A 22,933-nucleotide genomic window follows, 5' to 3' on the forward strand; every position below is an offset into this window, starting at 1 on the left:
CCCCTCCCATCCCCCAGCAGCCTAGCAGAACAATGGAAAGGTAACCAGTTAGCAACTACCTAACAAAAGATAATGGCTGCCTGGTAGAGCTAAGAACAGCACTCAATAGTAAAATCCAGGTCCCACTGTGACACATTTAGTTACATTGAGTAGGAGAAACAACAGCCTGCCAGAAAGCAGTTCCATCCTAAAGTGCTGGCTCTTTCTGAAAGCACATGACCAGGCAAAATTACCTGAGATGGCTGACTACGCACCAATATTAGATCTAAAAAAAAAATACACTGCTGGTTCATGAATGAAATTTTATATTGTTGTGTGAATTATTTGCAGTGTAATTTAGAAATAAAAAACGTAAAAAAAATCATGACAGAATCCCTTTAAGCATGACAGAATCCCTTTAAGCAGAATGGCAACCAGTTATGGGCCCAGGAGAGATGGAGGAAACCCGATAGAGCATTCTGCTGTTTGACGTAGATGAAAACAAATATGAACTGTTGGAGATCGTTTATAGGTCAAATGCGCCTGGTGAATCTTAAAGAACCCATCCTGCATCCTGCATGAGGACAGAAGTAATAGAGAGGAGACTTAAACAGAGTTATTCCCATTTTTAGATGATAAGTCTCTCTGATTATGAGTGAAGCAGCTGGAAGGAAACTGCTGCAAACACAGCTATGAAACGGCTATGCTAGCAAATGTAAGCCACAAATAATTAGCTTATATACAAAGTTAATATCTCTACAGAAAGCTGCAAATGAAAGTGTTACATATTATGTAATATGTGCAGAAACAGCCATTACAGCACTGAGAAATGCTGTAATGACCTGTTGATTGCAATGATTCTTCGGGCCTACTTGAATAATTTAAACCTTTTGCTATGCATGTCATACAAGGTGGTGGGAAATTGGATTTTACTGAATTTAAAAATCAGTTAAGGCGTTTTGACACTGAAAAATATTGTCAGAGGCAACATTAACCAGGTCTGCTACAGCTGTGATGAAAAGAGCCACAAAGCTAAAGCATACCCAAGCAAACTAAATAAAAGGCTGTCACAGTGGTGTAGCTATTGTAAGAGCCCAACGCATAAAGAGACATTTTGTAGATGCAAATAGCGGGATAATGTAAGCAAGCAGCTGATGGAGCAGAGCAAATATTTGCCTTCAAAATAAGTGAAAGCCAGTCAAACCATTTAACACCAAAGGGACTAATGGTGGCTAAAGGAGCAACATCACATATAATTACTAACATTAAAAAGTTTGAGACATTCAAGCCGGAAAACCACTGCACGGAGTTGGTGGGTGGTAAAAAAAATTTCATCAAGCTCGGTGCAAATTGATCCTTAAGAAGAGTACCAAATTCAACATCAAGAAATATAATAGACTTTATCTGAACAGTTTTGATGAGACTTATGACCGTTGCCATGGTCGCTATGATATTCAAACTTTGCATGAAATCCTTGATCACTGTAATTACAATATTTTTAAACTACAATGTGTAGTAGACAGAATGAATATTAAGGGTAAATTGTGAAACCTAAATTGTGAAATTTGTACCCAATGAAAATTTGTTCAGAACAGAAACAGTCTAACACCCATGTCAAACTCACTCACTCACTTGAGCTGGTACACACTGATTTTGCAGGCCCCATAGAGCTAGTAGCTAAAGATGGTTTTAGATATGCCATAGCATTTTTACTGATGATTACTGTGCACTGCAGTATTTGTGTACTTTCTAAAAAATGTAATACAGTATTTGCCACAGAAAAATTCATTGCTGATACGGCCTCCTATGGGGCAATCAAATGTATAAGGTCTGATAATGGCACAGAATTCATGGCAAAAACGTTTCTCTCACTGCTCAGTAAGAAGAGCGCAAGACATGAGACCTCAGCACCTTATTCACCCCATCAAAACTGGACTGCTGAGAGAAATTGGAGAACACTTTGAGATCGCAAGATATGTTACATGAGCGTAAAATGCCAAGAGTTATGGGCATGCTGTAATGATTGCTGCTATGATTTGCAAAAGGTGTTTTAACTATCGTTTAAGAAACTCCATACTACATGCTAACAGGGAGAGCTTAATATTTAAAGATGAAAACTTTAGGGTCAAAATGCTTTGCATACCAGGAAAAATTGAACTCTTCTTAAAGAACATAAACCTTGAGGCATATAGTGATGCTAGTTTGGTCTCAGATTTAAATGACAGAAGAAGCACAACAGGATATTCTCGTGTAGGTATCAGCATTAACCGTGGCCTGCTGTGCCTGGGAAATGTCATCAGTGCCCTAGGTGATGAAAGCAAGAAGGGTGGCTTTGTACCTTACAGAGACTCCAAGCTGACTCGTCTCCTGCAGGGTGAGCTCTAGCTATGTCTTTGAACTTTTTTTTTTTTTTTTTAAATTTGGAGTTGGCTCCAAAGATGTGGCATTTAAAATAGTCTATTAATAGATTTTACAGCAAAACCATTTACACTTTGGTGGACTTGGAAGTGTGGTAAGCTGGCATAGTTTGTGGAAATTTGAAATTGTGTTTTACATTTTTAATAACCACTCTGGTTTGGTTTGCTACACTTATGCTTCTTCTTACAGAACTTTTATTTTTTAATTTTATTCACATCTGCACTGTACAAACCATACAATGATCTAAAGGAATCTATAATTTAAATACCATTTTTTATATATATGAGCCTTAAAATGGGTTTGCTTCCTAAATTTCTGTTGGTCACGGTATCCTCCTTACATTGTGCAGATTCTCTTGGTGGGAACAGCCACACTCTTATGATCGCATGTGTTAGTCCTGCTGACTCGAACATGGAAGAAACTCTAAATACACTGCGATATGCTGACAGAGCGAGGAAGATCAAGAACAAACCTATTGTCAACACTGATCCCCAGGCTGCAGAGCTACAACGACTTAAACAACAGGTGATGCTTTGCCCTTTGAAAAATAACCATTGCCTTTATCTGTTCTAAGAATCTCTTTTCCAGTGTTTTATATAGCCGATATAATTCCACACATCCTTATGGTTTATAATTCTTCAAGAGCTGTTGCTTTTCATTGTTAGGTACAAGAATTTCAAGTCCTGCTACTTCAGGCACATGGAGGAACTCTGCCAGTTTTGAACAGGTAACTGCTTTGTGAAAGTTTAATGCAACAGTACTATAACCTTTGAATCAAGCAAGGTTTATTATACGATCATACTTTCCTTCTGATTTGGGCTTAGTACACTGGGAGTTTTAAGGCATCTCCATGTGCAGTGAGAAAACTGGTGTGGTAGTTGCAGTTGCCAATTACTTGGCAATTTTTGTCCATACCACTTAACCTTTCATACTTCCGCCTCTGACAGGTGCAATTTGTTAAGTGCCTAACATAATGGGACAGGTTAATCAAAGTGTGAATTTAGAATTCACCACAATAAACTCACTTTCTATTCATTCCTATTGGATTTTTAAAAAGCATATTTATCAAATGGTGAACTCCATTGATAAATAAGATTCTAAAAATCCCGTAGGAGTGGCTAGAACATGGGTGAGTTTTTCTGTGGGGTGTTCTAATCTCACATTATAAGTCTGCCCTATTGTGTTCCTTTATGTCAAAATATTCAGTTTGGAAACATTTTTGTGTTTTTACATTTTTATTAAAGTTTGTGGTACTTGGAAGGAAAAGGGGTAACCTACTTTTGGTAATGTTTCCTGTTTGTTTAGCATGGAACCATCTGAAAATCTCCAGTCCCTAATGGAGAGAAACAAGAATTTAGAGGAAGAAAATGGCAAGCTGAGCCGGGAACTTAGTGAAGCAGCAGTACAGACTGCACAATTCATAGAAACAATTATTATTGTGAGATTTATGGTGGACATTTGTGTGGCTGCCTTATGTCTTAATTTTGTTACAAATAAACACCAAACTTGAGAATTACATTTTTGTGCATGTAACTTTGTACCTCTCCCTTTTTCGAAGGGATATATAAATTTATACCCACCCTGCAACATATAGGATAAGCAAAGGGTAATACAACGGGGATGGGTCTGCCATTATGTTTGGTACCTTCTGATTATTAAATTACCGAACCAGCTCGGAGAAAAAAATGCACCAGCCCAGGGAACATTTTTACATAGCACCTGTTCAACTTTGTCAATTCCCCAGACTTGTGCATTAGAGATGCAGAGCCCCCCACCCTAAATTACAAAAGCCGGATTATGCGCAATTTTACTTGATCTGGTTTTGAGTAAGGTATTCTTTCATAGACTCTAGACGAACTCCCAACTAAACATTAAAGTCTAACTGTTATGGCTTATTTTTTTTAGTGAAGTATAAAGTGACACTTACAGTAGAACCCCTATATTACGTTTTTTAGGGGTCCAGAAAAAAATGGTGTAAATTCAGGGAAATGTATTATACATTGGAGAGACCACAAAAATAGTGTAACATTTGTTTCACTGCATGTAGTGTTTTATTGCCTAGTAGAGTAGCATTTGCCTTAAAAACTTTCATTATTATTTTCCTAATTGTACTCCTCTATAGGTTTATCTTTACTTATTGTCTAAATTCCTCTGCAGACTGAGCAACAGAATGAAAAACTGGCCAGTAAAATTGAAGAGCTAAAGCAACATGCTGCGTAAGTTCTACTTCTGAAACAATGAGATCAATAAAGGCTTGGTTTGCTTCCTTTTTTCACTGACCCTTTGTCATCAGGTGCAAAGTGAACCTTCAGAGATTAGTAGAAACACTGGAAGACCAAGAGCTTAAAGATAATGTGGAGGTTATCCAAGACTTGCAGCATGTCATTGTGCAGCTCCAGGTAAGGCTGCTGAGTCTTATTTTCATCTTGCCTTGTTTCTCTTCCATGTCCCTAGAACATTTGCCCACATCAATCGGAACATGAGCTAGAATTCTATTTTAAATACTGATTGTAGTCCAAGTCCATCCATGATCAAAAGAGAACATACTGCAGGATTTTGTTTTTGGAGAACAAGATCCAGTATTCTATTCCCAGAGGGCTTTAAATAACACAAATGTCTCTATCCTGCAACAGTGGCTTTATCTAAATGCATTATATAACTTTTATTTACACTACAGGTGATTAGAACTAGTTTATTAAGATTTGTTTATATTCAGTGTGTGGTATGGCTTGACTTGTGTTCCTGTGGTCAGCTAGTTTTGCAAGTGGCTCACATCTCTCTGTGCTTTCTATTACAGGACGAAAGCTCTGGAATTGCAGCCTCTATTGAGGCAATGGCTGAAGAGGCTGCATCCTTTCCAGTGTCTGAAGAGGTGAGGTTTTATATGCTGTACTATTGGATGTGTCCGTATTTAGGGTTATTGATTAGAGGGTAAATGCTTAATTTTTGTTGTGAAATCTGTAGAAAAACAATGTTCCCATATGCTCCAATGGATCTCTAAAGTTCTCTCTGTAATTTATCTTAAGGGATGTAGGGCCATAGGGGGGTGTAGGGTCAAATTCCAGAAAGCAATAAACTTAATATAATCATCAACATGGGGTATACAGCTGGTGCACCTGCATATAAGACTCATCCATTTTGGGGAAATCATGAGGACGATTGACAAATGTTTATTGAACTTTCCAAATGTAATGAACGAACAGGAATTGTCAGGGAAAATTGCATTTTTTTTAAATTTGTCCTTTAAACATTACCAAAAATGACATACCTATCTCCCAGCACAAGTCTGTCCTTTTTAGATAAAAGCAGTAACTTTTGTATCTAGTGGGAAGCATTGGCCCCTTAAGTGTAGTGAGCATTCCTTCCTTGAATAGAAAGAAGGTCGTGCGCACTTGCTGCCACCTGCTCCAATGGAAATCAAATCTGCATGTGCAGGCACCTCTTTGACGGTCTGCTAAAAAGGGGGTGGAGGTTCACGCTAGACCATGAACTAGCTGAAATTTGCTGTGGTTTTCCACTTGTGATTCAGAAATTACATAAGACTTAAAGAAAGCAAGGTATAATAATCTGGGCAATATGTAGAGTAACTTTAGAGATTTAAAAAAAAAATCTGATGTATATTCCCTACGCTACGTGTTTTGCTTGTTTAAAAATTCTCATCATTTTGATATCCTGGGGAAAGTAGATCTGACTTAATCCTTATTCTTACTAAGGAGAGAAACGCTCCTCTGATGGATTCACTACCAATCATGCTTTGCGTCAGGCCCAGCTCTCCAAGGAGCTGATCGAATTAAACAAAACTTTGGTGATGAAGGAAGCTCTGGCAAGGAAGATAGCTCAAAATGATAGTCGGCTAGAGCCGATTCAGAGCGAGTATCTGGTATGTAACAATTAGTACAAGTGTTTGGGTTATGCATGACATGAATTATTGCAATTCTAGATTTTTTTTTGTGCTAATTTAGAGCAATATAAAACATCTCGAGTCTGAAGTGGGAGTCCTGCAAAAAGAAAAGGAGGAGCTTATTCTGGCACTTCACTCTGCCAAAAAAGACAACAATCAGGCTAAGTGAGTTAAGTTTATATTTTACTTTTTCAATTGTTTTTTTCAAGTTATCCTCTCCTTGGTACACAGTGAAACTTTGTAGCATGACCCCTAGAAGTTGACTTTTCATAGTTCAGTTTTGCCAATGATACATTACTTTTTAATGGTAAAACAAACCAACTTTTAAAACCTGCATACGTTATTTTGTGTATATGTATTTTGTTTACAATATTTTGGCTGTTTTAGACTGCGAATATTTTGACTTTGCAGCAGTGCTGCCTGAAGCTTAAGTTCCTGATGCAGGTTGCTGCTACTGTGCTGTATCACTTCACTCATCGTGTCTATGGGAATCCTAGTCAAATGGTGTCTCAAGACTTCAGTTATGTGACCGTTCCAGACCTTGCCATAAAGGGGTGGTTCACCTTTAATTTTGTTTTTTTGTTTTACAGTTTGCATTCTTGCTTTTGAGAGTACAGAATATTTTTTTTCTCTCATGGTTTTGTGCTGTTTTGATTTTAAAGCTTGTTCTTTGAGTATAAAAATTTTCATCTTCTACCCCTAGCATATAGGTGTAGTGCAAAAGTAAGCATTCCCTGTTTTTGGTTTGATTTACCATACCTTTTATTTCTTAGTACAGTTCATCTGCCGAAATAAAAGCCATGGCTACTAAACATATATTTAAAAAAGAATGAAATTAAGCATTTATTGAGAGTTTGAAGTCACAGAGCAAGTCTGAATTTTTTAGTCTGGAGCATTGCTGTCCAACTTTTTACATATATTGAGCAAATTATTTTTTTCCTGCTTGAGCCTTGAGCAAGTTTGGGTGATAGAAAAAAAAAGTGTCTTTGGAGGGTGGCAACTGTTCCTGGGCCTCCAGCTGGACAGCTCTAGTCTCGAGAGTTGCATATGTCCATACCTGCATGGTCTGCATTTAATAACTTATTCTTTTAAATGATGATTTTTTGCAGATTAAGTGAGCGTCACCGCAAGAGGCTCCAAGAGCTTGAGGGGCAAATGACAGAGCTTAAGAAAAAGTTAGGTGAACAGCTTCTGAAAATCAGAGAGTCCACTGAAAAAACAGTCACCAAAATGTACCAGGAGATCCAGGTGAGGAAAACGCTTGTTTCCTTACATCCAATGTATTGATGTATTTTGATATTTGATGTAAAGTTCCCTAGGCCTTATGTAGGTCCTAAAAGATTAAGTGAGATTTTTGGTCTTAATCTGCGTACCTTACTCCTCCATCCTCCAATTTCGGCCAACTAGAAAGTAGAATAAAATGTAATCCATACCATCTGGACATATGCTAAAAACTAACAAACCCAAAAAGAGCCTTTTTTTTAATATGGAAACAGAAAATGGAAACAAAATATTTGGAAACAAAATATCACCACTATGGTATTCGAGCCTAAATCCATGCAGTAAAGCTGTGCTCTATATGGCACTGTTAGGAATAGAAAGGGAATGATATTGCATGAAGTTCTAAATATTCCTTTGTCGATTCACATATTTAGAACAGCGGGGACATTCCATAGATATGTAGTGCATAGCACTACTGCTTTGCAGTAGTTTTTTGAAGGAGTTTGCATGCATTATTCCTTTCTTCCCTTTCTCAAAACATCCAGACTGGTCAAATGATTTTTTATTTATTTCTGCCTATAAAGTACTCGGAGTGAAATGAGCTGTCATTCTTAAGGTAGAGTGATGCCACTGACTCTGATTAGCACGCATCAATTTGGATTGGTCAACTTGGTTAATAATTTTCTAGCCCCCTCTGGAATGGCAGAGATAGAAGTTAATCTACAAATGCCCACTGGCACAGTGACCTTGTGATATCTAACTTTGCACAGCAACTTTGCATGGATGATGTGGCTTAGGACAAAGTGTGGGATATTGGTTAAGGTGAATACTAAATGTAACTTTGGAAGCTAATTAAGGTTGGTGAGAGGGATAAATGCAGTAGATGACAAATGGTTGCTGCCAGCATCCAGACTGTCTGAGCAGTAAGGACATAAGATGTCTAATAGCTGTTTTGGTCCCATAATGAAATGGGATGTCTGTAGAGGAAGTCACACAGGAGAATTAGAGGAATGTCTTCAAACTGTGTCTTAAAACGGCTTAATGCTTGAGACTGAAAATTTGTGAGGCTATACGCAGTTAGTGTGTGCCTTTTAAAGCCTACGGTATATCTTCAAAGAAACAAGCTTACGTGCTGTGACATGGTAAATACTACTAACATATACCCATATGGTGCAAGGGGTTTCACAGACCACACAGTCAAAACCACTGCTGTTTATAGTATAGAAGAGGGCCTTTAGAGATAAAATTCTGAGATCGGCACAATACTTTTTCTGCTGTTTCCTCTATGTATAAAATACAGCCTCTGCTGCTGTATCCACCTGATAATGGGAGGCCAGATTGCCAGTGGGGGAAATTGCAGAGCCCAAAAAAGGGCCAGAAATTTTACAATTTAGAGTTGATGTGTGCAATTAGGATGCTCTTATGGCCTAAGATCTTCTATGTTCTCCCCCCCACACACACACACATATTTAATTACTGATAATTACTGAAATAAATCCTTTGTAGGGAATGAAAATACAGAGGGTGCAACTCATGCGACAGATGAAAGAGGATGCTGAAAAGTTTCGTACCTGGAAACAACAAAAAACGAAAGAGGTTATTCAGCTAAAGGAGAAGGTCGGTGTTGCCAGTTTGAATGACTCTGTAAAGGCTTGTTTCTCTAACTTCAACAGTAATAAGTGCAAAAATTGAGACTTTGGAATAATCCAAGCTAATTCTCTTATTTGTGTATCTTAATGTGTGCTTCGGATAGTGCAGGGGTTGTTCACCTTTAAATATACTTTTAGTATGATATAAAGTGATTTTCTGAGACAATTTGACACTGGTTTTGGTTCAGCAGTTGTCTGGTTGCCAGGGTCCAATTTACGCTAGCAACCAGGCAATTTTTTTGAATGAGACTGGAAACAAGTAAGAGAGTCCCTGAATAGAAAGATAAGTAATTAAAAAAAAACAAAAAAAAAAACAGAGCAATAGTTTGAAAACTGGAAAGTGTCAGAAAATGGCATAGAAAATGAAGACCAACTGAAAAGTTGCTAAAAATTGGCCACACTAAAACATACTAAACTTAACAAAGGTGAGGTACCCCTTTAACAGAAGCTAGACTGTCCTGAAGGCTCTGTCCCACAGGAACAGGAGTCCAATGGCAATGAATATGTGATGTTGATAACTACCTTAGAATATAATACCAGTAGTATTATCCTGCTTCTCTGATTAAACAGTCTCCTCTGGTATTGTAATGTTCTGTGCAGCTCAACATATAAAGTATAATATGTGCTTGTGCAGGACCGAAAGAGGCAATATGAGCTACTGAAACTTGAAAGGGACTTCCAGAAACAGGCCAATGTCCTCCGCAGGAAAACCGAAGAGGTAAAGTTACCCCACTTTATTTGTTTGGATGTCTCTTTTTTTTTTTTCTTCTTTTTTTGTGCGCGCTAATCTCACTCTGTACACAGGCAGCCTCTGCCAACAAAAGGCTAAAAGAGGCCTTGCAGAGACAGAAGGAGGTCATGGAAAAACGGAAAGATTCCCAGAGCAAAGGCATGGAAGGTGCTGCCTCTAGAGTAAAGGTATGCCCTGTACTCTAACATCCTTTGTAAAATCATTTATATTGGTTCATTCTGTCTAATATTTCATTTGAAAGGAACCCCTATTACGGCTTTTTAGTAAACCAGTGTAAAACTGTTTGGATTCAAACGTGGGTAAAATACAAGAATTATTGTGTGGCAATAAAAGCACTACTTGGCAGTTAAGCTGTTGTATAGTGCCTAATACTTGTATTATACCCACGTTTGAATTCTGACCTGCACCCAAGGCGGAGGTGCATACAGGCACATCTATACCGACTAAAATTCCAGGACTAACAGTCTACCCTACAAGTAAAACTGTTTGGATGTCAGACTTCAATTGTTTGAAAGTGTTATAGGTTTTGGGAGCCAGAGTTGTTTGAGAGTATTGAATCCATTCCTCCTGCTTGCCCATTGGAAATGATTTCTTGTTGCTATCACTGTAACGATCGCCGCCCGGAGCAGGCCCAGGAGCTCCGGGCGGCGCGTCCATCTTCGCCGGCGTCGCTCCCAAAATGGCGGCGCCCATGGCCGCCACGTGGGTAGCGGCGCCAGGCGATGACGTCAGCGCGCCGACGTCGGCGCAAGAGCGTCAATGACGTCAGAATGGCGCCAAATTTGAAAATAAAAACTCCAACTAGACGCCAGAATGGCGCCCAAGAATAGGATTACTTTCCTGAAGCATATCCTGGGTTTCCTGTGTGCCTTATTGCCTAATATTGTTCCTGCCTTGTATCCTGACCCTTTGCCTGGACTTTGGACTTTGATTGTATTCTGCCTGCCTGTGAACTCTTGCCTGATCCTGACTATTCTCCGTTTAACCCCTTGGATACCGCGACCTTGTTCCCTCAAGAGGGCTTCCTCCTTGATCCAGACAACCTCCCTGGAGGGAGCTCCCGGCTCCCTGACATTATTCTTGGGCCATGGATCCTTCTGAGGAAGCCACACCTCATGTCGGACGAGCGCTCCGCGGACTGGCATCCCGCATGGAGGACTACGAAAACCAGCAGGTTCGCATTGGGCAAGCACTCGATGTCCTGCTGGCTCAAGTGCCTTCTGCGTCCTCCACTGCTCCACCTACTGGGGATCCCCCCATGGCGGCAGCCCCCACGAACACAAGCTACCCGACAGGTGAGCCTCGCATTCCACCTCCCCCTCGTTTCAGTGGGGACCCACAAGCCTGCAGGGGATTTGCCACGCAATGCCAAATTCAATTTGAGTTCCAACCCACACAGTTTCCAAGCGAGCGTTCCAAGGTGGGGTATGTGATGTCTCGATTGGAAGGCAAGCCACTGGAGTGGGCAACGTCTCTTTGGGAGAAGAATTCCCCGCTGACTTTTGATGTTAAAGACTTTCTCCAAGCTTTTCGTATAGTCTTTGATGCTCCAGGTAGGGTTACGAACGCCCCTGCCCGTCTCTTGCAGCTCCGGCAAGGAAGCCGCAGTGTCAATGAGTATGCTATAGACTTCCGAACACTGATGGCGGAGACTTCCTGGTGTGATGACGCTTACAAGGCTGTATACTACCAAGGCCTATCCATCCGCATCAAAGATGATCTCGTCTCCAGAGAGACTCCTGACACCCTGGAAGGGTTGATCGCTCTATCCATTAAGGTGGACACTCGTCTCAGAGAGCACCAGGTGGAGAGAGAGCGCAGTAGACGATTTTCTCCCATGTTGGCCCCTCGCTTTCAAAGGCCGATTCTGCAAACACCCGCTGTTCCTGTGACCCATGTGTCGACGTCTCCCTTGGAGGAACCCATGCAAGTAGGAAAGACTCGCCTCTCCGAGCAGGAAAGACTCCGAAGACGTATGGCAGGTCTCTGTTTATACTGTGGTGGGCATTCCCATTTTGCCAACGCCTGTCCTGCCAAAGCCAAGAGTTTTGTACCCCGAGGTATGTCTCAGGTTTCTTATGTAGGGGGCATCACTCGAGGTTCTCTGGAGAAGTATCAAGAAAATTCACGCAGGCTTCTCCTTCCTTTGCAGATTCACCTGGCAAGTAAGTCTATCTTCGAAAGGGCCTTCCTCGACTCCGGAGCGGATGGCAATTTCATGGATGCCTTTTTTGCCGAACGCATGAAGATTCCTCTGCTTCCATTGTCTTCTCCCCTGCGAATTACTGCCATAGATGACAAACCCCTGGAGTTTGAATTCGTCACAAAGTTCACGGCGGAACTATCTGTACAAGTTGGGGCGCTGCATCAAGAAAAACTTTCATTCTTCATCATCCCCTGTCCTTCTACTCCAGTGATATTGGGTCTTCCATGGTTACGTCTGCATAACCCCACCATAGACTGGTCCACTGGGCAGATCTCTCGTTGGAGTTTATTTTGCCTGCAACATTGCCTTCCGCCAAAACCCCTCGAGAAGGTGAATGTCTCCTCTGCGGAATTAAAGACTTTGCCCTCCACTTACAAGGGATTTTCCGATGTGTTTTGTAAAAAGTCTGCAGAGTTCCTTCCCCCACATCGCTCCTACGACTGTCCGGTTGAACTCCTGCCTGGAGCTATGCCCCCCAGAGGGCGCACCTACCCTCTCTCTCCTGCAGAGACTACCGCTATGAAGGAGTACATCCAAGAAAATCTCCAGCGGGGGTTTATCCGCCCTTCTACCTCTCCAGCAGGGGCTGGGTTCTTCTTCGTGGAGAAGAAGGACGGAGGCCTTCGGCCTTGTATAGACTATCGGGGTCTGAATAAGATCACCGTGAAAAACAGATACCCTCTGCCCCTGATTGCCGAGCTCTTTGACCAGCTGAAAGGGGCCAAGATTTTCTCCAAGTTGGATCTCCGGGGGGCCTACAACCTCATTCGCATCCGGGAGGGTGACGAATGGAAGACGGCATTCAACACTCGGGATGGGCACTATGAATATCTCGTTATGCCCTTCGGCCTATGCAATGCCCCTGCCGTCTTCCAGGAGTTTGTGAATGATGTGTTCCGAGATCTCCTAGGAAGGTTCGTAGTCGTATACTTGGACGACATCCTGATCTTTTCCAAGGACCTTGAAAGTCATCGCTCCCAGGTGAAGGAGGTACTCTCTCGTCTGAGGAAGAACTCTCTCTTCGCCAAGTTGGAGAAGTGTGTTTTCGAGGTATCCAAGATCCCCTTCCTAGGATACATTATCTCTCCAGAGGGATTTGAGATGGACCCCGTGAAAGTGTCGGCCATCCAGGAGTGGCCTCTCCCACTGAGTACCAAAGCAATCCAGAGATTCATCGGATTTGCTAATTATTATCGACAGTTCATCCGGGGGTTCTCTTCCCGCATTGCACCTATCCTGGCCCTCATCCGAAAGGGGGTAAACCCAGCCTGTGGCCTCCATCTGCTATAGAAGCCTTTCAGTCCTTGAAAGAGGCCTTCACGTCCGCTCCTGTTCTTCGACATCCCAATCCTGCACTACCCTTCTGCATCGAAGTTGATGCTTCTGAAGTCGGAGCCGGAGCTATCCTGTCTCAGAGACATTCCTCTGATGGAAAATTGCACCCCTGTGCGTTTTTCTCCAAGAAGTTCTCATCCGCAGAGCAGAACTATGACGTCGGGAATCGAGAACTCTTGGCAGTCAAGCTTGCCCTTGAAGAATGGCGTCACCTCCTGGAGGGTTCTGAAATTCCTGTCCAGATTTTCACTGATCACAAGAATCTGGAGTTCATACAGTCCCTCAAGAGGCTAAATCCCAGACAAGCCAGGTGGGCCCTTTTCTTTTCCCGATTTAACTTTGTTTTGACTTATCGCCCAGGTTCCAAAAATCTGAAGGCCGACGCCTTGTCTCGTAGCTTCACTCCGGTGGACCGTGACCCTGAGAGACAGGAACCAATCATTCCACCAGTCAAGATCATTGCCTCTCTGTATCCCCAATTTGCCGACCAGATTCTGGCTGGGCAGTCCTCGGCTCCTCAAGATACTCCGATTGGCATGGCCTTCGTCCCTCCAGAACTTCGCCTGGCCATCCTGCAACAAACCCACTGCTCCAGGCAAGCTGGACATCCTGGTTCGGCTAAGACCCTTGAACTCTTGAGGCGCCTAGTCTGGTGGCCTGATATCCGCAAGGATGTAAAGGACTTTGTGGCTGCTTGTAATGTCTGCGCCACTTCTAAGCCTAGCCATTCCCGCCCCAGTGGGTTGTTACAGCCTTTGCCGGTACCCTCTCGTCCATGGACGCACCTCTCTATGGACTTTATTGTCGAACTTCCTCCCTCCGGTGGGAATACTGTGATCTGGGTTGTTATTGATCGCTTCTCCAAAATGGCCCATTTCATCCCTCTGAAGAAGTTGCCCTCTGCGGTGGAGTTGTCCCAGCTTTTTATCCAGTACATCTTCCGCCTGCATGGTTTCCCGGTGGAGATCGTCTCCGATAGAGGCACCCAGTTTACTGCCAAGTTCTGGCGTTCCTTATGCAAAGACCTGGGAATTGTTCTTCAGTTTTCATCTGCATACCACCCGCAAACGAATGGGGCAGCTGAACGTGTCAACCAAGCCCTGGAGCAGTTCCTGAGGAACCACGTATCCCTCTGCCAGGATGACTGGTCTGATCTCCTCCCATGGGCGGAATTCGCTCATAATAATGCTTGTCATTCCTCTACAGGAAGGTCTCCGTTCATGTCGGTGTATGGTCAGCATCCTCAAGCTTTTCCCCAAGACTTTGTGCTATCTGACGTCCCGGCTGCTGATGACTCCGCAGCCCATATGTCTGCTATTTGGGCTGCGACCAAGTTGAACCTAGAGAAGAGTGCTCTTGTTCATAAGACTTTCGCGGATCGTCGTCGAAGATCCTCTCCTCTCTACAAGGTGGGTGATAATGTCTGGCTCTCTTCCAGGAATATCCGGTTGAAGATACCATCTCCCAAGTTGGGTCCAAAATTCGTGGGACCATTTCCCATCTTGGAGATAATCAACCCTGTGGCTGTCAGACTCCAGCTTCCACCAGAGATGAGAATCCCCAACGTGTTCCACGTGTCTCTGGTGAAACCCGCCATCACCAACCGGTTCTCTGGCGGTCAGTCTCCTCCTCCTGCCATCTCAGTGGAGGGTCAACTCGAGTACGAGGTGGAGAAAATCCTAGACTCCAGAATCTCCAGAGGGTCCCTTCAGTACCTCATTCAGTGGAAGGGCTTTGGCCCTGAAGAATGCTCCTGGGAAGGACACCGTGATGTTCACGCTCCTCGTCTGGTGAGGGAGTTCCATTCCAAGTTTCCCCAGAAGCCAAGTCCTGGTGGTCCAGAGGCCCCCCGTGAGGGGGGGGTACTGTAACGATCGCCGCCCGGAGCAGGCCCAGGAGCTCCGGGCGGCGCGTCCATCTTCGCCGGCGTCGCTCCCAAAATGGCGGCGCCCATGGCCGCCACGTGGGTAGCGGCGCCGGGCGATGACGTCAGCGCGCCGACGTCGGCGCAAGAGCGTCAATGACGTCAGAATGGCGCCAAATTTGAAAATAAAAACTCCAACTAGACGCCAGAATGGCGCCCAAGAATAGGATTACTTTCCTGAAGCATATCCTGGGTTTCCTGTGTGCCTTATTGCCTAATATTGTTCCTGCCTTGTATCCTGACCCTTTGCCTGGACTTTGGACTTTGATTGTATTCTGCCTGCCTGTGAACTCTTGCCTGATCCTGACTATTCTCCGTTTAACCCCTTGGATACCGCGACCTTGTTCCCTCAAGAGGGCTTCCTCCTTGATCCAGACAACCTCCCTGGAGGGAGCTCCCGGCTCCCTGACAATCACGATCCATTCCGGAGTCGCCCATGATTGTCCCTTGGCTAGGTTGTGTGATTGTAACCACCACCTGAGCGTTTCCTTTGTCGATTGGATCAATAGTGGTCGGGACAAGGGTCCACCTAGATAGGATGTTGGCCTGTAGAGGTGCATTGCCTTGTGGATTGTCGGTTTCTGGCTGAAGAGAAGTATCTGAACCTGTTCCCTGACTTTTCTCTGCTTGTCCAGGGGAAGGCATACTAGTTGTGTGAGTGTGTTAAATTCGAGACCTAGAAAGGTCATCTGGTGGCTGGGGCGTAGGTTGGATTTTGACCAGTTTATGGTCCAGCTGAAACTCTAGAGGAGTACAGTTGCCTGTTTTAGATAGTTCGTGGCTTTCTCCACTGAGTTGGCCTTTATTAGCAGATCGTCCAGATAGGGTGTGACTGAGATCCCCTGTAGGCGTAAGGTTGCTGCTGTCACCGTCATTAGTCTGGTAAACACCCTGGGTGCTGATGATAGGCCAAAGGGTAACATTACAAACTGGTAATGTTGGTTTGTTAAGGCAAACCACAGAAAACAATGGTGAGGGGGCCAAATTGGTACGTGAAGGTATGCATCTTTGATATATAGTGACATCAGTAATTGACCTTGTTCCATTCCTTGGATCACTGACTGTAAGGTCTCAATTTTGAATTTAACTGACCTGATGAACCTGTTTAGTTTTTGAGGTCGAGTACAGGTCTGAAAGGTCCATCCTTCTTCGGGACCATGGTTTGGAGTAAAAAACTGAGAATCTCTCTGGTTGTGATACTGGTGTAATCACTCCATTCCTTTCCATCTTGGCTTTGTAATACAGGAATGCTTTTGCCCTGTTTGGATTAGAGATGAACTTTCTGGGCGGAACGGCTATGAAATCGAGGTGATAGCTTTCAGAGACTATTTCGTTGACCCAAGAATCTGAAGAGTATAGGGTCCATACCTCCCAGAACCGTAGTCCCTATTAGCCCTAACGATTACGGAAGGGTTGACCAGTCAGGCTGAGGTGGATTTGTCCACTGAGGACTTGAGGTTGGTTTTGTTGTTTCTCCACGGGGTACGGCCTTTGTCATTAGACTTGGAACAAAAGTGTGAGTGTTGAGGTGAGCTGTTCCGTCGTGGAAATTGTCCACTTTGGCCACATAGCTGACCTTCCCTTGTTCTGAGGGAGGAAGGTGCTTTTCCCTCCAGTTGCCTGAGAGAGAATTTTCTCAGTTCTTCTCCAAATAGTCGCTGACCTTTGAATGTTAATGAAGTTAGTGCTTTCTTAAAACTAATATTCGCCGACCAATTCTTTAGCCACAGAGTCCTCCGCGCTGCTATGGACAGGGCTGAGGTGCATGCCGTAATCTGAGATGTGTCTAAAGTGGTATCACCGAGAGAGGTTGATGCCTCTCCTATTGCTTTGGATAGAAGGTCTGTTCTGGGTACGCCTTCTTGGATATCCCTCATGAGGGACTCTGACCAGGCTTGTATGGCCCTGGAAATCCAGGCAGACGCTAGACAGGCGTAGTGCGGACCCTGAAAAATGAATAGATCGCTGGTAGAAATCCTTCCAGTCTCCGATCTGAGGGGACTTTGAATGCTGCCGCATCAGTGTGGTAGATTTAGACAGTCTTGACACTGGAGTGTCTACTATGGGAGGGTTTGACCATCTGTCAACCAGCTCCGTAATGAAAGGATGAGACTTGGCAAATTTATCCATTCTGGAGAATTCCATTCATCTTGCAGAGTGGCAAGGAGTTGTTTGTGTTGTGGGAAACAGGCTGTGGATTTGCGTTGTCTCTTAAATAGGCCTGTAGATGCTCCCTGCTGTTCAGAGAATTGTGAAATATTTAGTACTTCAAGTACCCCATTGATACTGCCATCGACATCATGTTGAATGTCACATTCTTTGTTGTCATCTCGAATATCTTCCTCATGGGGGAAGCTCACCCTCCGATTTTGATGAGGGCTGGTCAAGGGATGATCCCTCTGAGGGGGTATGGGTGCGGTCACCTTTTACTTCCTCATTGCATTTGCGTTTACTGCTAGACTTGCCCAAGTTATCTGCTATGGCAGGGAGGCCAGTGACTGCAACTGCCCATAGTGGTGCAGGAGGGTCAGATGATCTCCTGGAAATTTGGCCTTGCATTTGTTGCAAGCAAGGTATGCAATTTGTGCTGTGGAGAGAGCTCGTCCCCCGCCCGTGCGAATAGTGTATCTGGTCTGCCCTCTGCCATTTTGCAGTTTAGGTTGACCCAAAAGGTAAATCTGATGGTTAGTCACTTCCCAGCCCCACTCACAGACCGTGTGCGTTTGGAATCCTTTGCTGTAGGAACCATGCTGTGTCTCTTCAACCTCTCCACAAAATGGCCACCTGGAACGCAACGTGCGTTCCACCTGACATGCGAAAATTTGGAGCCACCTATTCACCGCTGGTGGACTGAAGCATTGGCTTTTACTTCCTCATTGCATTTGCTTTTACTGCTAGACTTTATTATTATTATTATTATTAACATGTATTTATATAGCGCCAACATATTGCGTAGCACTGTAAAGTAACTGTGATTATACAACTACATCACATGAATTACATACATAGAATATATGGAGTAACAAACATCACAATCAATACAGGTACAAAGAGGTGAGGAAGGCCCTATGCATAGGCATACAGTCTAAAGGGAAGGGAGTAATACACAAGGTGTGGGAGTGGGCAAGATCAAAGTAAGTGGGTGAGAAATGTGGTGTTGTATGTGGTGTTGCGTTTGGTAGTTAAGCAGAGTGAGGGTAGGCTTCTCGAAAGAAGTGCGTTTTCAGAGATTTTTTGAAAGCAGAAAGGTTGGGAGAAAGTCGGACAGATCGTGGGAGAGCGTTCCAGAGGAGGGGTGCAGCCCTTCCAAAGTCTTGAATGCGAGCATGTGAGGAGGTAATGAGAGAAGAGTTGAGTAGCAGGTCAGTAGAGGAACGAAGTAAGCGAGTGGGTGAGTATATAGAGATGAGTTCAGAGATGTAGGGTGGAGCAGAGTTGTGAAGTGCTTTGAAAGTCAGTGTCATTAATTTGAATTAGATTCTGAAAGGTAACGGAAGCCAGTGCAGGGATTGACAGAATGGCGAGGCAGAGGATGGGCGGTTGCTGAGGTGTATGAGCCTCGCAGCAGTGTTCATTATGGACTGGAGAGGTGACAGTCTCTGGAGGGGGAGGCCAATTAAAAGAGAGTTACAGTAGTCTAGACGCGATATGATGAGAGAGTGAATAAGAATTTTGGCAGCGTCTTGGGTGATAAATGATCGTATTTTGGATATGTTCCTTAGGTGGAAGTGACATGATTTAATAAGTGACTGGATATGAGGAGTGAATGACAGGGCAGAATCTAGGATAACCCCAAGGCACCGGGCCTGGGGAGAGGGGGTGATAGTGGAATTGTTAACTATGATGGATACTTCGGGGATGCTACTGGTGTTTCTTGGAGGAAAGAGAACCATTTCAGTTTTAGAGAGGTTTAATTTAAGGTAGCGTTGCGACATCCAGGTAGAGATAGCGGACAGGCAGGAGGAGACGCGAGTTAGGAGTTCTGGGTTGAGATCAGGAGATGAGAGATAGATTTGAGTATCGTCAGCATAGAGGTGGTAGTGGAAACCATACGAATTTATTAATTTGCCAATTAATTATTGGCCTTAGCTAGGGCCTTGCCCAAGTTATCTGCTATAGCAGGGAGGCCAGTGACTGCAAAAGTTGAACTGCCCATAGTGGTGCAGGGGGGGTCAGATGATCAGCACCCAAATCTTGATCTGTATTCTCATGGGTAGAACTCCCTGTAGCTGCCACAGCTGCATTTTGGTTACCCTCTGAAGCATGGGTGGTTCCCTGTCCCCTTGAGCAGGTTCTGCACAAGGGCTCAATCTGATCTCCTGGAAATTTGGCCTTGCATTTGTTGCAAGCAAGGTATGCAATTTGTGCTGTGGAGAGAGCTCGTCCCCCGCCCGTGCGAGTAGTGTATCTGGTCTGCCCCCAGCCATTTTGCAGTTTAGGTTGACCCAAAAGGTAAATCTGATGGTTAGTCACTTCCCAGCCCCACTCACAGACCGTGTGCGTTTGGAATCCTTTGCTGTAGGAACCATGCTGTGTCTCTTCAACCTCTCCACAAAATGGCCACCTGGAACGCAACGTGCGTTCCACCTGACGTGCGAAGATTTGGAGCCACCTATTCACCACTGGTGGACTGAAGCATTGGAGGTTACCTAGCTCATCCACAGGTACTCCTGTGTGGTGTATCACCCATTGTTTCAGCTGATAGAAGAATTTTGTCTTCTGTGGGATGTCCATCCTCCCGGTAGCAGGACACTTAAAAAACTGACTGTAAGGTACAGTTAAGCCACACCTGGCACGCCCCCTTTTTAATTGATATCAAGTGTCCTGTCTCCTGGAGGATGGAGCTTAACCCCATCGTTCCCTGTGTCCCCCTTAGACGTCAGAGAAAGAGGATTTCCTGATGTCTGAATCCATGTGGTCATAAAGCTCTTTTTGCATGTTAGTTTTGCTTAATCCTTTACAAAATATCAATAGAAAAATGAAAGCCTGCCTCTTGGCTTAATGGCATAGGCCTGTTGGCTTACAAGCAAAAAGCTTCTCTTTGCCTGGAGCGTGACACCATAATTCATAATTAAGTTGCCCTTGTAGGGAGCAGAGTACTTTCCTATGAGTGGTGGATGCTATTTGATTGTGAGAGTGTTGCCATGTCAAATATGGAAACCTGCTGGGCTTGGAAGAATAAAATAAGTAATGTAAGTATTTTTTCCAAGTTTATTGCATCTTAATGACCAGGAAGTACTCCATTAAGAATTGAAGGTTGAGTAGGACATTCACAACTATATTGGATGAGACGTTTTTATTGAGTTTAACAGAACAGCTTCCAGGTGACACTTGTATTTTCAATTATCACCAATGAAGTGGACCTTAAAAGCTGCTTATCCATGGTATTTATCACCCTCCTTAGGTATTTGGTAAGGGGGAGGTATTTATTATTGTCTAATGAGTTATCAACTACAGAATGATACGCTCGATTGAGAAAGAATAGATCCAAAGCTCTAACGAAAGCTTAGAAGCTATACTGAGTACATTTTACCTTTTTTTTTTTTTTTTACATAGGACTGGCTGGGGTTGAAGTGCTTGTCAGCACAGACGAGGCACAGAGACATCTAAATGACCTTCTGGAGGACAGAAAAATCCTGGCCCAAGATATAGCACAGCTGAAACAGAAGAAGGATGCCGGCGAGCGCATTCCTACCAAAATCCGGATATGCAAGCAATACAATGTCAGCTAAGATTCCAGATTATTTTTTTTCTGCTACTGACAATCCTCTTGGCTGGTTTTCTATAGAGGCGCACTTACACTGTTGCAGAACTGGAAAACCTGGAGGAAGAGGCTTCTGTCGCCAAGCAGATTGAGAGCTTAGAGACCGAAATGGAGATCAGGTAAAAATGTTGGCCCCTTGTCCAGCATAAACCTAATTCTTTATAACAAATGTACAACTTGCTTCAGTGTTTTATGCCTACTTACCATAAAACTCAATGTGGCAAATTTTAGCTGGGTGGCAAACATTTATTTGGTCTTTTCCAGCCCCACTTAACTGTGTATTATACAGTCAAAGTCCAAGTGCATCCTTTCCAAATGTACCCCAGCGATCTGGAGTCTCAGGTCTTAAAAATAATAAAAATTTTATTGTTCAATCACAGACTGATGTTTGGGCCCCCTCTGGGGCCTTTTTCAAAGTGCCTAATTAGGGTTAAACCTGCCTTAAATACATAGACTGGTGGGAAGACCGCTAACGAATCTCTGACATGTCAGTATCATCACCACTAAGCAACTCCCCTAAAGGCTAAATGTAAAATACTAGCAATGCATTCATAGCATGCTATTTCTACATATTCAGAACTATTATAAAATCCTAGTTAAGACATTCAATCTGAACTAAAAATAAAAACAAGATACAATGTAATATGCCTCCGTTATCGATAATGGCAACAGAGAATGTTGCTTATATTACTTTAGTATCATTCTTTGGGAAGGATAGTTTAATTTTAAACATGACTCAATCGTTAACCCCACAGCATGGCTTAGATTCCCCTTATGTATGTTTTTTATAACTCCTAAAACTATGTTGTACCACACTAGCAGCTGTCACACCAATACCAAATGTCCAGCACCGTCTGCACCCTTTCACTGCTCTTTCGGTAAAACCCTATCAGCACCTTTCCATGACACTAGTCACTGAATATACACACATATGGCTCTGCAAAATTTGGTTAACCACCAATACTCTCATAAGAATGTTCTAATTAGGGTGTCTGAACTAATTAACCCAAAACTAAGTGTTTAAAAAAAAAAACTATGTGGTAACTATATACCTACTTATCTCATTAACCCCCTTAATAGTACAAATCAATAAATATAAAAGTGCATGTAATCCATTCATAAAATCCAATATTACCCTGTAGTGTACCTCTAATATAATATGTGATAATGCCCAATTCAAAAGTGTAAATAAGTACCCCAAAAAAATCCTTAGCATTATGCTTATACATACATCATACTTTGTAAAGTAACACGCTGTGTTCCCTATGGGACCAGACTGTAAATTATATCCTTATAAACGGCGCGTTCTTTAAGCTTAAAGAGACAGCACTCGCAGCTGCTGCCTTCTCCTCTACACTTGCTTCCCACCCCTATAGCTTTCGGACTCCACATTTAATCACTTCCCACAACGTGATTTACCTATTTTATGTGATGAAGGGCTTCTCTTTCCTTCATCGCATGTCTCACTCCTCTCACAAGTCTCCTGCAGCTGCCTTCCTGATGTCGCTTTCCTCACAGGATTCCTCTCCATTTTCGCTCCCCCTCCCGTCCAGTGTCTGAAGTCTCGCTCCCCCTCCCTTACACTGCCTAAATCTCGCTCCGCCTCCCTTACACTACCAAAGTCTCGCTCTGCCTCCCGTCCACTCACTCCCCCTCCTTCCCTGCATGACCGGTCTCTGATGCAGTAAGAGAAAATGTAGAGGAATCCTGTGAGGAAAAGAGAGGCAGCTGCCGGAGACGTGTGCCATTTACAAAGCAAGAATAAAATACAGGTACCTAAGAGCT

The 22,933-nt window shown here is 43.5% G+C and overlaps 1 protein-coding gene across 3 annotated transcripts; it reads left to right on the top strand.

Moving 5' to 3' along the window:
• Window positions 1-340: 340 nt before the first annotated feature.
• LOC121397772 (chromosome-associated kinesin KIF4-like) lies at window positions 341-21,718 on the top strand. Of its 3 annotated transcripts, XM_041575243.1 has the most exons (12): window positions 341-2,922; window positions 3,063-3,124; window positions 4,555-4,613; window positions 4,691-4,796; window positions 5,195-5,269; window positions 6,111-6,277; window positions 6,360-6,463; window positions 7,408-7,546; window positions 9,026-9,136; window positions 9,803-9,886; window positions 9,973-10,086; window positions 20,941-21,718. In XM_041575243.1, the coding sequence occupies exons 6-12, from the start codon at window positions 6,206-6,208 to the stop codon at window positions 20,992-20,994; spliced, it is 678 nt and encodes a 225-aa protein (XP_041431177.1). In that variant the 5' UTR covers window positions 341-2,922; window positions 3,063-3,124; window positions 4,555-4,613; window positions 4,691-4,796; window positions 5,195-5,269; window positions 6,111-6,205; the 3' UTR covers window positions 20,995-21,718. The 3 variants fall into 3 exon arrangements, 2 of the variants coding, with proteins under 2 accessions (XP_041431177.1, XP_041431178.1); XM_041575244.1 differs by having other exon boundaries at window positions 341-3,124; XR_005963913.1 differs by lacking the exons at window positions 4,555-4,613; window positions 4,691-4,796; window positions 5,195-5,269; ... (5 more) ...; window positions 9,973-10,086; window positions 20,941-21,718 and adding an exon at window positions 3,703-3,812.
• Window positions 21,719-22,933: the final 1,215 nt, after the last annotated feature.

The sequence above is a fragment of the Xenopus laevis genome, chromosome 8S (genome assembly GCF_017654675.1).
Source record: "Xenopus laevis strain J_2021 chromosome 8S, Xenopus_laevis_v10.1, whole genome shotgun sequence".
NCBI lineage: Eukaryota > Metazoa > Chordata > Amphibia > Anura > Pipidae > Xenopus > Xenopus laevis.

What these genes read in the sequence shown, in the direction of transcription:
- LOC121397772 (XM_041575244.1), top strand. Translation starts at nt 6,206, where the DNA reads ATGAAGGAAGCTCTGGCAAGGAAGATAGCTCAAAATGATAGTCGGCTA. An exon ending in AAAGACAACAATCAGGCTAA is followed by an intron (nt 6,464 to 7,407) that starts GTGAGTTAAGTT and finishes GATTTTTTGCAG; the next exon opens with ATTAAGTGAGCGTCACCGCA. An exon ending in GTGCTGCCTCTAGAGTAAAG is followed by an intron (nt 10,087 to 20,940) that starts GTATGCCCTGTA and finishes TTTTTTACATAG; the next exon opens with GACTGGCTGGGGTTGAAGTG.